The sequence below is a fragment of the Pyricularia oryzae genome, chromosome 3, assembly GCF_000002495.2.
Source record: "Pyricularia oryzae 70-15 chromosome 3, whole genome shotgun sequence".
Classification (NCBI taxonomy): domain Eukaryota; kingdom Fungi; phylum Ascomycota; class Sordariomycetes; order Magnaporthales; family Pyriculariaceae; genus Pyricularia; species Pyricularia oryzae.
In genome coordinates this window covers 5,155,184-5,170,638 of record NC_017849.1, presented here as the reverse complement: position 1 = coordinate 5,170,638, position 15,455 = coordinate 5,155,184, and the positions used below count along the sequence as shown (strand labels likewise).

The window sequence follows — 15,455 nt, the reverse complement described above, 5'->3', positions numbered from 1 at the left end:
CGGGGACATCGTAGACGAAAACTAAGTCTCATCGAACTCGCTAATATGAGACGTTGTATTATATTATGTATATACGTACCTAACCACTAGAACTAGAGCCGATCCCGGGATCTGCAACCCGAAAGGGGGAACGGGCAAAAAAGAAAACAAAAGATGGACACTACCGGCCGAATTTTACGGTCGTGGTGACCGGGTCCCCCTCATTTTTTCCCACTTCAAACCCCTCTCTTAAAGGCCGCGGCACCGACGCGCTCAATCTCACGCCCCTCGGTCGTGTTCTTACCCGCGGCCTCGATCAGCCTGGCCCACTCGTCCCTGTTCTTGAGGCGGACGGCCTCCTCGGCCGCCTTGATGCGCATGCCGCACTTTTCGTACATGACGATGGTGGTGACGTCCTTGAGGTTGGTGCACTTGGGGATAAAGACTGAGGCGAGGCGGGGGTTGCCGGCTTGCAGGACCAGGTTGAAGTATGGCTGTTTGTTTGTTTCGGGGGATGTTAGTTTGTTTCTGTACCTGGCGGTGTGGCGGTGTGGCTGTGTGAAAGACTCGGAAAAAGAGAATGGATAGGGCAGACATACCTCCCATCCGATGGGACTCTTTCGAGCCTTTGAGATTTCTTCAATCTCGTTCCAGTCACGCTTGGCGACGAGAGCTCGTAATCTGTAGTTGATATTGATGTTAGCAAACAGCACCCTCAGTTGTTTCTCGCCGCAGCTTGTAACAAAGGACAATCGGCAATGCGTACCTGATCCAGCAAGCGACCCTCTCCGGGACCTTGAACTCGCTCTGGATCTTCTTCGCCCGGCCGTGGTACCCGAGCCGGATGAGCTTGAACATGGTCTCATTGACGCTCAGGCCCGTGAAGGAGTCGGTCAGGTCCCGGTCAAAGGCCTCCTGCATGCGCAGGAGAGTGGCGGCCTCCTTGATGGCGCGCAGCTCGAACGCGCTCTCGCGGGCGTTGTCGCTCAGCAGGCGGGCGGCCAGTGCCATCTTGTCCCCGGCGGTGCGGGCGTCGGGCTGCTGGATAGCCTCGCGCAGGAACACGCTCGCGCCGTCGAGGCGGCGGTCGTCCTGGTAGTAGAGGTCCTTGAGCAGGGCGTTGTCGCCCTCGCGCACCGCGGCGGCCTCGACGAGTGCCGTCGCGACGGGCCGTCGGTTGATGGTCCGGAAGAAAGATGCCAGCGGGAGCTTGCGCCGGAGCTCGTGTAGCACCGACAGCACCAGGTCCGTGTCGCCACTCTCGACAGCCTTGTCGAGCGCTACCTCGCCCTCGTCCATGGACAGCAGCAGCGGTACCTGCCGACCCGCACGGGGCTCGTGGTTGAGCAGCTCCGTAGCGAGGCGTGTGCGGCCTTCGTCATAGGCTGCGCGGGCGATGGCCTCGAACGAGATGCCTGGCTTGCCAGAGAGCTTATCCACTACCACCCTAGCGATGGTGTCATCGTCGTCGGAGCTTACACGGACCTTGGCACATGCCCAATGCACGTAGATGCGGTCTGTAGGAAGCCGAAGATAGCCTGCGATTCGCAGTGCAAGGAGGTAATCATGACGGTCAAGAAGGCGGCCTATCAGCCGATCGGGGCCTAGCCTCTGGTACTGATCAAACGACAGAGAAAGCCCGACCTCATAGAAGCGAACGGCGTTTAGGACGCGCAGGGTTTCGCACATGTCGACAAAGTCGTCGCTGTTGTAGATATCGAGGACCGACTTGCCAAATGATGCAGCCTTGAGGAGTTGCTTTTGCCAGTGTACGTTGAACTCCTGGCCGGCTGCGTTGACGCACGTGTCGACGGCCTCTGTCAGGTTTGCTCTGATCAGCTGTATATTGTCGTCGGCTTTGGGTGACTGCATCTCGAGCTGCTCGACGGCGTCCAGCAGGATCGAGGCCGCAGACTCGGTGCCGATCCTGAAGACCTCCTCGGTAACATCTGGGACCTTTTGCAAAAAGTCGCATGTCTCGTTGGTCAGGACACGCACACCGTCGAAATCCTGAACAATGTGGATGCGGCCGTTGTAGAAAAAGGTCGCCACGGCAGCACCGGGACCGACCAGGTGGATCTCATCCTCCCAGGCAATTACGACGGCATCGTTACCGCACCAGCGGAGGTACTTGGGTGGGATCTTGGATTTGAGATCATGCTCGCTCAGCCTGGTCTGGAAGTCACAGGTGATGACGTGGACCTCGCCGGCAGGGGTGTAAAGGGCTGCGAACTTGCCGTTGGGCGAGACTGCCATGTGGGTGAATGGTCCAATGTCAAGGTACCGGTCCTCGCATTCGGAAGCATCGGTTACGTAGATGGTCTGGCCAATGCTGAGTAGCACCTCGACCGAGCGGGAGAGTGTGTATCTGGGTGCTATAATGGTCCACGAGTGCACCTCGCCCTCTGGAGGCGAGACCAGCGGTTTCGGTCTCGGCTCTTCGTATGACGATACGGTGACGAGGGTGTTGTTGGTCAACAAGGCCACCATGCCAGTCTCGTAGAACCTGCAGGAATGCACGCCGTACTCCTCGGCGCCGTGGCCGAGCGAGAACTGGGTAAAGTCCTCCTGAAGACCATAGTAGCAGCGTACGGTTCCGTCCTTGGTGACCACGAGCAGCTTCTCATCCTCGGACCAGCCCAGACCCCGGATGGAGCCCTTGTCCCAGTTGATGCTGCGGATGAGCTTGCCGGCGCAGCTGTAAATGTCGATGCTCGGCTTGCGGGCCTTACCCGCCCTATACTCGACCAGTTTGTTCTCGTCCAGGTAGAGGGCTACGGCACCACCGTCGGGAGCCCCAGCCACCACATAATTGTCGAGGTCCAAGTCGAGGTCGAATACTTCGGTGTAGAGCTGAACTTTGCGGTAGTATTTATCGCCGACCTGCTCCCAGCCTGCCGTTGGGCTCAGCTCCATATTTGATGTGGCTTGGTCAATGCCTTTGGACCATCGTCATCCTTTGTGCGGCCGTTTGTTTCTGGTCGTCTTGTTGAAGATGCGGCCAGCGAATCCTCCTTTTTTTCGCTGGGTCACCCCCCAGAAAAGTCGGCAATGGACCAACAGAAAAAGAAGAGCGGCCCAAAATCAAGGCAAAACCGAGTCCTGTATATCTTTTTTTAATGTGTAAGTTGGTAATCCCAAGTTAATCGGATAATTAAGGGTACCTTGGTTTAGGCAGGTAAAGGCAAGGCAAGACACGTGCACCCGGCTGGAGGTCAGGCATCCAAACAACACGCAGCAACGCACCGCTCCAACTCCCGCTGAAACCCCACAATTTAGAGCTCCAGTGCGTTCAATCCCCTAAGTAGTAACCGCGACCCCCTGTAAGCAACCAAGCACGGACACTCCTCACTGCGTCACTCTGGTCCACCCACCGCCCGCGACTGAGACACGGGTGGGAGGGGCACCCATCATCTCATTCACATCTACTATCTATCTCACCGCCAGCAGACTGATTGATTTTGCAACGACAATACACCGAGCAGCCTCGAGGGCTTACAGTCATTCAAGGGTCTCAGCTCTTTTTTTTTTCTTTTTTCTGCAAAATCACGATCCCAATGTCTTCGCTGCCGGACTGGCGAGATGAGTATCTCGCGTCCATCAAAGAAGCAGAGAAGAACAGTCCCGTCAATCGCGACCTCGTGGAAGCCTGTAAGCAAGCAGCTATTTGAACTATGCATTTTTGTTTGTTTTCATTACCATGTTTATCACAAATGTCTTTCAAAAAAAAGTCTTGAGACATTGTGGGAAAATCACATGGCCACAGAATAAATCCCTTATAATTGAAAATACGAAAACTTACATCCTGCAACCAACAGGCTCTCAACTCCAAGACCGGGTTGCTGCCCTCGAGGCGGAGAGGGATGCGCTAAAAGCATCAGGAGCCTCAGCAGGCCAGTCCGCCTCCGATCCAGCCTCTCAAAGCGGAGACGCTGCACAGTCGGCGGTCGTCGCGAGGCTCAGGCTGGACCTCGCCGAGGCCCTCGGGACCCAGGAGAGGTTGCAGTCTCGGCTGGGCCTGGCCGAGTCTGAGCTCGAGAGGTTGCGAGCCAAGACGGCCGAGGACGCAAAGACCATCCGTACCCTCAACACCCAGTGCGTTTCCTTGAGCACCAAGGTGAAGGATCGGAACGAGGAGCTTCAGGGGAAATCCAAGCTGGTCGAGGTACTTACTGCTCGCCGCTACAGGTTTTATACCACTTGGTGCGGTTGGAAAAGCCGCTCGCTGTTGGCTTCCTACTAATCAACGCATGTTCGTAACTTTCTTCCAGAACGTCCAAGACGAGTTGATCGCCCTCACACTCCAGTTGAATGTCATGGAGCAACAAAAGGCCAAGATACAAGCGGAAAATGACCAGCTCGTCGAGCGCTGGATGAAGAGGATGGGCCAGGAGGCAGAGGCCATGAACCTGGCCAACGAGCCGAAATTCGCCAAACGAGGATGAATCAAAACTTTGACTGGTCAGGCAGGCAGATATTTGTTTCAAATGCTCAAATTCGGTCTGTCTGGTATCCTAACCCTCATCACAAATATCCCCCACCAGGTAAGCTACTCCCTAGTCTCATACAGTCCCGTATAAAGTTCGCTTAATGCTATGTTGGTATCAAACACAAAATCTATGTCCGCTCAATGAGAAAAGAAAAAGAAATGTCTACCACGCAACTTCGCTGGCTAGTGCCAAGTGCAAGTGCTAGCGCTTTAATGTGTTTATACAAGAAAATGCTCTTCTGGACGGCTCGCTTTTTTCTCTATATTTCGTCGTGTCGTCGTCGTCGTCTGGCTCGTGCTTGTCCGGTCGAGACTATTGTACTGACCCCAGCATGACAAGCTCGCTGAGCACAGGACTCATTTTCGCGTCGAGATGCAAAACTGGCCGCCCGCGCCAGTCCAGCTCACGTAACCCTCCGGGTAGGACAGCCGCTCGACGTCGAGGATGCTACTCCCAACGTCGTTTGCCGCGTTCTTCTGCTCATGCACAAAGCTCTTAAGCGACACAATCTTGCAACCCTTCCTCAAGTCGAGGAATATTCGGACTAGGTCGTCGTTGAGCTGAGCGGTAAAGGCCTGGTTGTTGACAAGTACAACATCGGCCCGCTTGAGCGCCGAGAGTGTCCTCTCGTTGGTCCGAAAGTCGCCCCTTTCGAGGCGAACCTTGCCGGGTGCTATGCCCCAGAGTCGACACCGTGCCGTAAACTCTTTCTTTTGCGCATCGGCCAAGTTGCAGGCGTTCTCCATCATCTCGCAGCCCCAGCTTTCGCACCCAATGTCGAGTGCTGCCTGCAAGACTACATTGCCAACCCCGGAGCCCAAGTCAACAAACACCTGATCAGACCTCATTTTCAACCTTTGAACCAGTATTTCACTGATGAACGGATGCAGCAGCTCTCCGTACACATTGTCGGTACCGTTCTCGTATTTGGCTAGCAGTTCGACTCGCGGGGCAACAGTTCGGTCGTAGACCTGCTGGAGGATAAGCTGGACGAGGTTGAACGGGAGGAGATGCCGCTTGGCCAGGTTGCGAGCTATCGCGCCGCTCTCTTGCAGCTCCCTGAGACGTAGATTGTATTTATCTAGAGCAGCGCGGAACGCCTTGTAGTCTTTGAGGTTGGAGGACCTTTCCAGTTGCCGTATCAGACCGTTGTTCGCGTCGGTGAATGGCCGTGCTTCGTTTTCGGTGAGATATGTATCAACCACACAGTTGATAACGTGTTTGATTTCTTCGACGGCGTCTATCATATCCTTGCCTGAGACCAGTTCATACCTGCAATGGTTAGACAGAATATAGTTAGTAAGCAGCGCATGACCATAGGAAATGCAGTTCCGTGCGAAAAATCCCCATACCTCTCTCGTTGTCGCAAGCCTGGATATTGCAGCGCGACACGAACATCCGAGGCGGGAGCGCCCAGTGACGGCGTGCATTTGAGCTTGAGCGATGCGACATCTGCGGCATGAATCAAGCGCAGGTCCCTCCCGTCTGGCGGCGGGTCCGTCAGGGCCGGTGAGACAAGCCTCCGGTTCGGGTCCTCGGCGCGCTCGCTATCGGTGGTGCGCTGGCGCTTCCGGTCGTCGAGCGTATCCTCCCACGCGTTGTCATCCTCCGAGTCCGACTCCTGGTCCCACGTCACGCGATCGCTGTTGGCCGGCGACCGCCGCGGCGCCGCCGCCGGCCCGGCGCTGCTGGCCTTGCGCTTGCGCTGATACTGTTGTGCGCCGCTCGAGGTCAGGGACGACGAGGCACGCGACGAGGATGCGAAGGGTAGCGGCGAGGCGCTTGCGCGTACTCGTGGGGGTTGCGGTTGCTGCGGGCGCGGGGAGCCTGACGAGGCGCGGTCGGCGCCGCCGCCGCCAAGCGGCCGAGAGGGTTTCGCCCTGGCCTGCGGGACCTCAACGGCGACCTTTTCGACGCGGATGGTCGGCTTCGCGATCTTGAACTTTGACTTTTGGGCTAAGATGCCCATGGCGCCGACCTCGTTTTGTAGAATTTGTTGGAGGGGTGGGAGGAGGCCCAAACGAGGGGGAGGGGAGGCCTGGCGAAGAAGCCCGAGCGAAAAAATAAAAATAAAAATAAAAATAAAAAATAAAGCCCGAGTGGTCCTGCAAGAAGGGTTTGGGACCCCTTTGAGTAGGCGGAAGGATTCAGCTGTGAGGGGCTGTTTAGGGTTGGATTTTAAAGAGTGAGGGAAAAAATAAACGCGCGGCGCCGGCGGAAGGGAGAGACTGGCGTGGGAGTTTGAAGGTCAAGCGCAGGTCAACGGTTTATTTTTGGTCTTGGTCAAATCCAATAACGAGAGATATATTATAAGAAGTGATGTTTGACAAGGAGTGGCACGAAAAATGATCAAATGAATACTAAGGTGGTATTTGTTGTGTTTTTCTGCAGGATGTGTTTGCGTCGATCGCAAATGTGACGCTTTTTTTCCAAAAACGTTTCTCCAAAACCGCGTGGCGCGGTTGTGATGGATGAATGGAGTTTCCCGCCCACTTACGGTTGCCCTCTCAGGGTCTCGCAGCAACTGGGCAAAGTTACCAACGGGAAATCGCTTTAGGACGGAAACCCAGGGCGGAGCGGGGCGGGCAAGGCAGCCGCAGAAGCAGGCAACCAACCATACCTTAGGTACAAGCTGACAAGGTCTACAAATCTGTCAGATGAGGGAAGATGCTAAAGAAAATTCCAAGGCTCCAATGGGGTAACAGGCATGTTTGATTGGCCAGAAAATAAGAAGAGGCGAATTAATCCATGTTTGGTCGCCCCACATCATGTCAAAGGACAAGCCTTTATTTCAATCATGTCGATCAGCTAACATTCAGGAACACCTACTTCTTTCTGTCGTTGCCTTGGGCCCAAAGAGGACCCTTGAGCTTTCGTGATGAGCATACTAACTACAAAAACAAGTGGTTTGCTCACTTAAGGTGTTATTTTTCTCTAATACCGAAAATGACTAAAGAGAGCAAATAAATTCGTGATGACTCAAGATCGGCAATCACTGCTCCGTTTGCTTTAGTTTCCGCACTAATAAATATCCATATCCATAACCAGGTCTATAGATATCACAGCATTAAGCTTTACGGTGAGTAACCGCGCATGTGCTCACAAGCAAACTACTCTCTTGTCATACTATGCATAGCTAAAATTAGCATCGTATTTATGGACTCCAAGGCGAGCAACAATTGTGGCTTGTAGGTAGACATGTATAATTGACATAATCTGATTATGCCCAAGTGATACGAACAAATGGTCACACCTCTAAAGCCAATTTCTATAATCACATCCCAGGCCCATGTAGGTATTTCCAGATTCTGTGTCATGTAGTACAAAACTCAAATGCCGTTGACTTGATCTTGTCATGCACAAGGTCAGTGTTATCGTTACTTGGAGCTGTGGCGCCGAGTTGACTTCGGTGTATAGCTAATACCCATTGCGGGATGTTAAGCCGACTATTACTAGAACTAGTCTAGTCAGGCAAAACATCATCAAATTTCGAACCTGCTGCTGCTTACGCGATCTAGGTCGTCACGCTGCCTAAAATGAACACACGCACCCAAAATAACAGTGATTTGGTCGTTTGAGGCCAAGTTGGTTTCCCTTTCGTCCTCTACAGGATAACAAAATTTGTACGCAGAACGGAAGCGTGCATAAGACTAGAGGTTTTCTGGTCAAATATGATGCTTTCCAAAGAGGGCTGACAAAAAGAGCAAAAATCTCACAGGTTTCCCGAAGGCTCCAGCTTACGAAAACTCCCGGATGGGGGTTTTACTCTAACAAGGCCCGGGGTCGAACCCCAATCAACCCCTGGTGCAGCATGGTTGTTGGCGGCCGGTAGGAACTTATACAGGCGCAGAATGGTTGACTTTCATGTCAGTACAACTGGCATCAAAGCGGTAGGAAAGGGGTACGATCAACCGCGGCATTGTTCACATTGCCGTGACACAGCACTGTACACAGCATCACAGAGTCTCGGAACCCCGCGGACTTCTCAATGTATAACACATAACAACTCTGGAAGACTGTCATGAGACCACCTGAACCCTCCCATTATGGCTATCCCAACAGCCAAAGCCGCCACCACACTAGTTGCACCATAGATGTAAGCATCCCGACGACGTTTCGCAGCCAGGCCGACGAGCTCCGCCACCCACGTCGACACCGTCGTCAGACAGCCACAGAACCCATCTTCGAGACCCTGGAGGACCTGACAGCCGATGATTCCACCGGCCCCCGCGTGCGCAATGTCCCAGCAGACGGCCAGCACCACCGTCCCGACGACGTTGACAGTGAAGGTGCCTACCGGAAACGACGGCGTCAGCTTGCCGTTCAGAGCGAGCGAGAGGTAGAAGCGTGCAAGACAGCCGAGCGGGGCAAAGACGAGCGCGAACAGCACTTGGCCGCGCCACACCTCGGACGGAGCAAAGCCGGCGACCAGGCACGCCGCGATCCAGCAGCCCCAGCCGAGGATGATGACCGACAGGTCCATAGCCTTTCGTAGCCTCTCGCTGCCCATGACGGACGGCAGCAGCGGTTGCAGGGCGAGGGCAAAGTGTGCGCCTGCAACGAGGGCACACAGGGACAGTGAAACGGTGACGATGATCACAGCAAGGAACGCCATGAAAGAGAACCCTCCATTCCTTGGGGCTGGTCCCGAAATGGCCGGGTCCGGGCCGAGGTCATTGGTCAGCGTGAGGACGACATCCCTGATGAAGGAGGAAAAGGATGTAAATGAGCCGCAAAACCCGGTCGCCAACCCAATGTAGAGAGGGATGGTCTTTTTGTATTTTTGATGATCCTGCTCCTCCTGCTCCTGGCGGCGAGCGCGGAACAGCGAGCGGTCCTCGGCCAGAAACCCAATCACGAAGCTGCCGCCGAGGTTTGGCCAAACCGACGGGAACAAGACCGGGGAGCCCGGATAGGTGGTTAAGGCCTGGAGACCAAGGCGGGCCAGAGTACCCAGCAGGGAGAAGAGGATGAGGTAAGAGATGGTATACAGCTCGGTGGAGGTGCGTGCGGAGAAGACGGCGGGCCGCTTATCGCCCTGGCGGCTTGGCGGCTGCGGCGATGTCGACATTTGCTAAGGACCCGGGACTCCGGCGCTCTACCAGTTTCCGGGGCCCTTCTTCTTCCGTTTTTATTTTTTTTTTAAATCTCCCGCATTGGTAACAGCTAGTCCGTGGCATTTGATGCCGTCGTCCCCTTTTGATTTTCCTCGATTGCTATTTTGAAGTCTTTGCGGCGCATCACGATGACCGATTGAAAAGAAATCATTGCAGATAAAAGCTGTCCGCTTCACTGTGGGTCCCCAGAAAGCACCAGGTCGGGCGGGGGGTTGGTTTGGCAAACAACGTTGGGAATGCCGGTCTAAATCTCAACAGGACTACCCTGCCCAAACTTTCTTAGCCGATAGGCCGATTGATGATTGATTAGAACTAGAGGTCACGAGTTGGCTTGTCTCTACATAGTCTGGATGTTTAACGTTTCAGTGTGGAGTAATGTGGTAGATGGCGCCTGGGTTGGCAACTCCGTTAATTACGGAGCTTTGTAGTTAAGTACCACGTACACGCGATCCATCTTTCCGAGATGGATAGATAGACGAGGACGCCCGATAGTGAAATAGCAAGGCATATCTTATGCAGGTAAGACGATACCAAAAGAAAACAAAACACGGAGAATTTCAAGAGAGGAGAGCAGCTGGAGTGTTTTAGTATCCGTACAACTAATCTAGTGTGGAGAACTCACCGCTGCTTTCGCCGCCCGCCACAAGCTTCCCCGCGTTGAGAGTGCCGCACTGCAGTCGCAGCTTTGCTCTTGGAATGACCTTACTCCTTGTACAGTACCTCAGAACAGGGCAATTAATTGCACCGGCAGTACTACCCTTACCGTACTAAGAGGAGTAACGGGGGAAGCAACCTGTACTCATCAACTTGCTTATCTTTCCTGCCCGGCAGCTGGTCACCGGTTTAGGCTCTCCTCCACCTAGCGGCCACTACCTGTAGCATTCCCGGTGTTCCGTGGTTTGAATTGATTTATTGAGCTTCTGTTTCGTGCAGTCCCAACGAACTTTGTGAAAACAGCCTGCCCCGGATCATTTAATCCAGTCGACTTTTATTGGGTGTGATAACATCATACCTCCCTTAGAATACAACCAGTTTTTTCTCTCAAACTATCTGTCTCACCTTGACCCCAAAGTCCCGCGACTCCAATCAATTCCATCTTTTCCACATCCAAACCCCTCCCCCCAACCAAGTCATTAGGGAAATATACTCCCGCACTCAGAAATGGATCTGCCATCAAACGTCCACGTCTCACAGCACCCTTGCCTCAGGGCAAAGTTGAGCCAGCTTCGTTCCAAGAATGCCAGTGCAAAGGAGGTCAAGAGCCTGGTCAGCGAGATCTCGTTGTTTATCGCCAGCGAGGCCATGAGCTCTACTCTCAAGGTCGTCGATGGTCCCAAGGTTAGTCATGGTAGTATTTAGAACACTATAATTATTCTCAACAATAAGCACCAAAGACATATTGGCTAATACTACCTCAAGGATGTCTCGCCTATCGGTGCCGAGTACACCACCAGCGTTATCACACCCGAGACCATCTGCCTGGTCCCTATTTTGAGATCAGGCCTGGCAATGACTGAAGGTGTGTACAATTTTCTTCTTCTTTTTATTCGTCTTTCTCATGTAATCATCCCAAAAAAAACCGCCACGGTCGTCAGCGGCCATGTTAGTTTCGCAACTCCCCATTTCTTCCCATACCTCCCACACTTCCACCTATAAACACCGCCCAATTACATTGACACCCACCACCTCCCAAAACCACCAGCCGTCCAAACCCTCCTCCCGGATCCCGTCCCAGTCCACCACCTAGGCCTGTACCGGGAGCCGACGACCCTCGAGCCCGTCGAGTACTACAACAACCTGCCCAACCACCTGCCGCAGGGCGCCGCCGGCGATGCCAACCAGGTCCCGAGCCTGGCCTTCATCCTGGACCCCGTCATCGCCACGGGTGGCACCTGCGCCGCCGCCATCCAGACCCTGCGCGAGTGGGGCGCCCGCCGCATCGTCGTGCTCAGCGTCATCGCCGCCGCCGAGGGCATCAAGCGTGCCGCCGACGAGTGGCCCGAGGGCGTCGAGATCTGGGTCGCCGGCGTCGACCGGGAGCTCACCGACCGCGGCATGTTGAGGCCTGGTTTGGGCGATGTTGGTGATCGTCTGTTCCTTACCATTGGCAAGTGAAAGGGATGAAGTGGATTTCTGAGTCGACAGAGAAGCTACGTGCTAGCCCAGGCCGAGGTCTGTTTGTCTGCTATTCATTCACTGTACTGTGTAGCATCAGACTACAAGTCCAAGAAAGAGGCCTTGAAAACTGTCCACTCATCAATCATAATCATCATTCATCAATCATAACGGCACATATGCCTCCTCGTCTAGTAGAGTCTTCTCCTTCCAGCTCTCGTCAACCCACTGCCGCGTGACCAGCCTCGGCGGCCGTCGTAACAGGCTTATGCGGTGCCTCAACTCAGCTGCCAACTCCCTAGCGGCCGCCCCCTCGTTAGAGTCACCCGCCACCACGACGTGCGTGAGGCCTTGCGACTGCAAATTGTCCACCACGGTCCCGCCGCCGAAACGGATATAGCTTCGTAGTATGTCAAGGTAGTGCTTTGGCGTCCCGGCCACACCAGCAACGAGTACGATGCAGCGCCTGAATACGAAGCCAAGTCCCGTCATCTCACATCCGGCTGATTCCAAGCTATCCAGAAACTCGTCGACATCAAAGCTGTCTGCGTCCTCAAACTTGGGAATGCCTTCTGCTATCTGCTTCAACTCATCAACATCCACAGCGCGCATGTAGCTGTCGCCGTACTCATCCACCTGAAACTCAGCAGTCTGTTTGGTAGCTTCCGAAGCATTGAGGAGATGTTTTTCCTCGAAGGGCAGGAGAAACTCAACGCCGTCTTGGTCAAGACAGTCCAAGACCCAATTTGGCCTGATAATGTCCACCTCGCTGTCACGCTTGAGAAGACTCGCCACCTTGATGCCATATTTATCCGCGATCAAGTACTTCCAAGGCTGGGGATCCGTCTGCTGAGAGAGGGTTCCGCCATGAGCTTTTATCAAAGACTCGAGCTGAGCCTTGGTCTTTCTAATTGGTTTGACGCAGTCAGTCATGACACAGAATTTACGGCCTTCAAACACGCTCCTTGTCCGACCTGTCTGTGCCTGCCCAGCTGCAGGCTTTTGATCAGCCATGGCTGTGTCTGGATCTTGTCCAGCGATCAAGATCTCGCGCCTGGCCCTCTTTTGCGGCCTGCGCTTACGATCTTCAATCTTCATTTCCTTTTTCTCCTTGACTTGTTGCTCAGCATCTTCTTTGAGCTTCATGAAATCGTCTACATCCAAAGCAGAGTCCCATGTCCTATCGGTCCGCAGCCGTCGGAACCTCGGGAAACGGAGGGTAATCTGCATGGCAAACTGAGGGGAAGCGCCGATGCTGGCCGCCTTGACCGAGACAACGATGGAGTCCTTTGGTCGGATCCAGACGTCAGGTCGTTCGTACTGGTACTTCTCGCCGCCACCGAGCTCAATAAACTCGCTTGGGGGCTTCTTTGGGTCCCAGTCCATCCATTTGCCCTCTGTCAAATGGCGGATCTGCGCATAGTCCTCGGCTTTGAAGCCACCGCCAACCTTGAAAAAACTGATGCATTTCTCTGGATTGGCACCGGCCTTGATGTGGTTCTCGCCAACTCTGAGGCCACAAAGAAAACTGGAGATGGTACCGCCCCGATGTCCTGAGCCGTAATAGCCGCCAATGACCACACAGTCCAGTGACTCGCCAAACTCAGACATGTACTCTGGTTTCACTTTGATCCAATCATTATTTCGACTGTTCAGACGATATACTGATCTTGGATTCTTCAGCACAAGACCCTCCGAGGAATCAGCTACAACCTTGCGCAACAGCGGCTCGACGGCATCGGCCGAAGTTGCTTCCTCGTAGGGATGAATTTCGAGCCTACGATGGACATCACGGACAACCTGGGCTAGCGCCTTGCGGCGATCTTGCAACGAGTTTTTGGTCAGCGCTGTGTCATTCAGATACAATATGTCGAAAATGCGGAAGAGGGGCCGCTCGTTTGTGTCGTCAAATGGTGTCTTTTGACCGAGCAAGGCGGCCGTCTTGAGTGTACCAAAAGGTACCATCTTGTCGATCTTTGGATCCCAAGTGACCATCTCGCCGTCCAAAATCAGATTGGAAACTCGCGGGTCGAAAGCATCGGATAAATGCCTGGTCAGTGCGGAGTTGTCGTCTTGAAATCCATTGCCGTAGAGGTAGGTGTAGTCCTTGCCCTTTCGAGACCAGAAAGAGAAGCGCTTGCCTCCTGGATGATCGTCGTCATCTATCATATGCAATTGCATCCGCTCGCCATCCAACTTTTCCTCGATCCAGAATCTCCGGTCTTCGTCGGTGACTCCGAGGTCTTGGACCATTGTAGCAAAGTTGGGTGAGTGAGGCTGAAACTGGGCCAGCTGGGGCTGAAAGCATTGCATCAAAGTCACTCTGGTATCTTCCTGCTCCAGACGGAGTGCGGGATCATACAGCTCCCAGCACACACGGCGCAAGCTGGAGCTGACATTGAACAGAGCTTCGGCGTCCGGGTGCCACTGATATAGAAATGTGCGTTCGCTTGCACCAATCTTCATGGCCTTGAGGATCATGCGAATGAGCCACATCATCTCCTCTGCATTCATGCGCTCATAGAAGGTTTGAAAAATGGGTAGCTGCTCGGCCTCTCCTGAAGCGGCTGCCAGTTTGTCGAGCAGCGAGTTGACTTCTCCAATACGCATATCCCCTGGGGTCATGCGCATCTGTCTTTTGGATAGCGTCTCAAAGCATCTGCCGGCAAAATCACCCGCCATGCGGCTGGCAAAGGTCTGGCCCGGGAGCTTCCATTTGAGAAGGTTTTGACCATCCTCCGAGTCTGGTGCAATCTTGATCAACTTCACTAGAAGCTTTCCGATTGCGCTTTCCTTGAGGCCGTAGACACCGCGATCGCGGTCCTTGTCGGGCAGTATCAGTCGCAGAGCCGGGTAGAAATCATTGCCAACTTCGGACCGCCAGCGGTCGATGAAGCGTCTGATGATGAGGCGTCTTTGTTCGTGAGGAGACAGCCTCGGGCCGCCCTTGCGGCCTGCAGGGCCACCGGGACCTCTCCGGTTTTTGTGCTCATTCAAAGGGTTGAAGAGATTCGTGAACAGTTCGGAGAAGACCAGTGTCTGGGAGTGATTACGGGGACGATTAGGGTATCTAGAATGAAGAAAAGGCTGTTTAGCTAGTCTGCTGTGGCACACAGAATGTAACGGGCACTAGGGTAGTTTTTCGAAAGTGCTCCCGCAATCGTGCTTACTTCTCATCGACTTCTCCCAAGCCAGCATCACCAAAGCTGTATTGCAGGGAATCTTCATCAACCGCCTCTTGGGAGGTGTCCTCCCGTTTAATTCGAGACATTACAATCGACGATTAAAAGTGAAATTGGACGATGAGCCTGTATAATCCTGACATTCAGGGGCCAAGATTGACGGCTTTTTTAATCGGCAGCCTTTGTGCTGGCAATCGAAGACGGCCATGCTTATGCTTGTGGTGATCAGTTGAGAGGTCAATGGAAACTTTTGTTAACTCGGCTTTGAGAGACGCGCCTTGACGCGACGTCCCCCGGTTGCTGCTGCCTGCAGTGAGGGGAAGCATACCCTTGTCTGGCCGCTCGCTGGTATTTAATTTCACACACTAACCAACCACTCTACGTCGTACGTCTATGTATAGCAAATTGAGTAAAACTGCCTAGGTATCAAAGGTGAATCACCCTGCATTAGACACCACTGTCTCATAGTAATAGTCGTGCTTTTCTTTTACTTTTTTTTTTGTTCATTGATTACGTTTTGAGTTGGTATACTACCGTTGGCTTCATGTAGAGTCTGGAACACGGATTGACGT

General features: G+C 53.7%; 6 protein-coding genes across 6 annotated transcripts; 2 read left to right on the top strand and 4 right to left on the bottom strand.

The window, feature by feature from the left end:
* Positions 1 to 21: 21 nt before the first annotated feature.
* MGG_05256 (vacuolar protein sorting-associated protein) lies at positions 22 to 3,151 on the bottom strand. Its single transcript, XM_003712765.1, has 3 exons — positions 746 to 3,151; positions 579 to 660; positions 22 to 473 (listed from the first exon to the last, which is right to left on the bottom strand). The coding sequence occupies exons 1-3, from the start codon at positions 2,893 to 2,895 to the stop codon at positions 216 to 218; spliced, it is 2,490 nt and encodes an 829-aa protein (XP_003712813.1). The 5' UTR covers positions 2,896 to 3,151; the 3' UTR covers positions 22 to 215.
* Positions 3,152 to 3,362: 211 nt separating this feature from the next.
* Positions 3,363 to 5,808, top strand: MGG_05255 (autophagy protein 16). The gene is made up of 4 exons (XM_003712764.1): positions 3,363 to 3,630; positions 3,798 to 4,144; positions 4,251 to 4,523; positions 4,809 to 5,808. The coding sequence occupies exons 1-3, from the start codon at positions 3,537 to 3,539 to the stop codon at positions 4,422 to 4,424; spliced, it is 615 nt and encodes a 204-aa protein (XP_003712812.1). The 5' UTR covers positions 3,363 to 3,536; the 3' UTR covers positions 4,425 to 4,523; positions 4,809 to 5,808.
* On the bottom strand, positions 4,363 to 6,562 carry MGG_05254 (histone-lysine N-methyltransferase). Its single transcript, XM_003712763.1, has 2 exons — positions 5,822 to 6,562; positions 4,363 to 5,741 (listed from the first exon to the last, which is right to left on the bottom strand). Exons 1-2 carry the CDS (start codon positions 6,436 to 6,438, stop codon positions 4,826 to 4,828), a joined length of 1,533 nt encoding a protein of 510 aa, XP_003712811.1. The 5' UTR covers positions 6,439 to 6,562; the 3' UTR covers positions 4,363 to 4,825.
* A 1,336-nt stretch (positions 6,563 to 7,898) lies between these two features.
* On the bottom strand, positions 7,899 to 9,713 carry MGG_05253 (uncharacterized protein). The gene has a single exon (XM_003712762.1). It carries the CDS (start codon positions 9,538 to 9,540, stop codon positions 8,455 to 8,457), a length of 1,086 nt encoding a protein of 361 aa, XP_003712810.1. The 5' UTR covers positions 9,541 to 9,713; the 3' UTR covers positions 7,899 to 8,454.
* A 597-nt stretch (positions 9,714 to 10,310) lies between these two features.
* Positions 10,311 to 11,949, top strand: MGG_05252 (uracil phosphoribosyltransferase). Its single transcript, XM_003712761.1, has 3 exons — positions 10,311 to 10,924; positions 11,006 to 11,105; positions 11,289 to 11,949. The coding sequence occupies exons 1-3, from the start codon at positions 10,748 to 10,750 to the stop codon at positions 11,699 to 11,701; spliced, it is 690 nt and encodes a 229-aa protein (XP_003712809.1). The 5' UTR covers positions 10,311 to 10,747; the 3' UTR covers positions 11,702 to 11,949.
* MGG_12899 (DNA ligase 4) lies at positions 10,989 to 15,329 on the bottom strand. Its single transcript, XM_003712760.1, has 2 exons — positions 14,872 to 15,329; positions 10,989 to 14,771 (listed from the first exon to the last, which is right to left on the bottom strand). The coding sequence occupies exons 1-2, from the start codon at positions 14,970 to 14,972 to the stop codon at positions 11,867 to 11,869; spliced, it is 3,006 nt and encodes a 1,001-aa protein (XP_003712808.1). The 5' UTR covers positions 14,973 to 15,329; the 3' UTR covers positions 10,989 to 11,866.
* Positions 15,330 to 15,455: the final 126 nt, after the last annotated feature.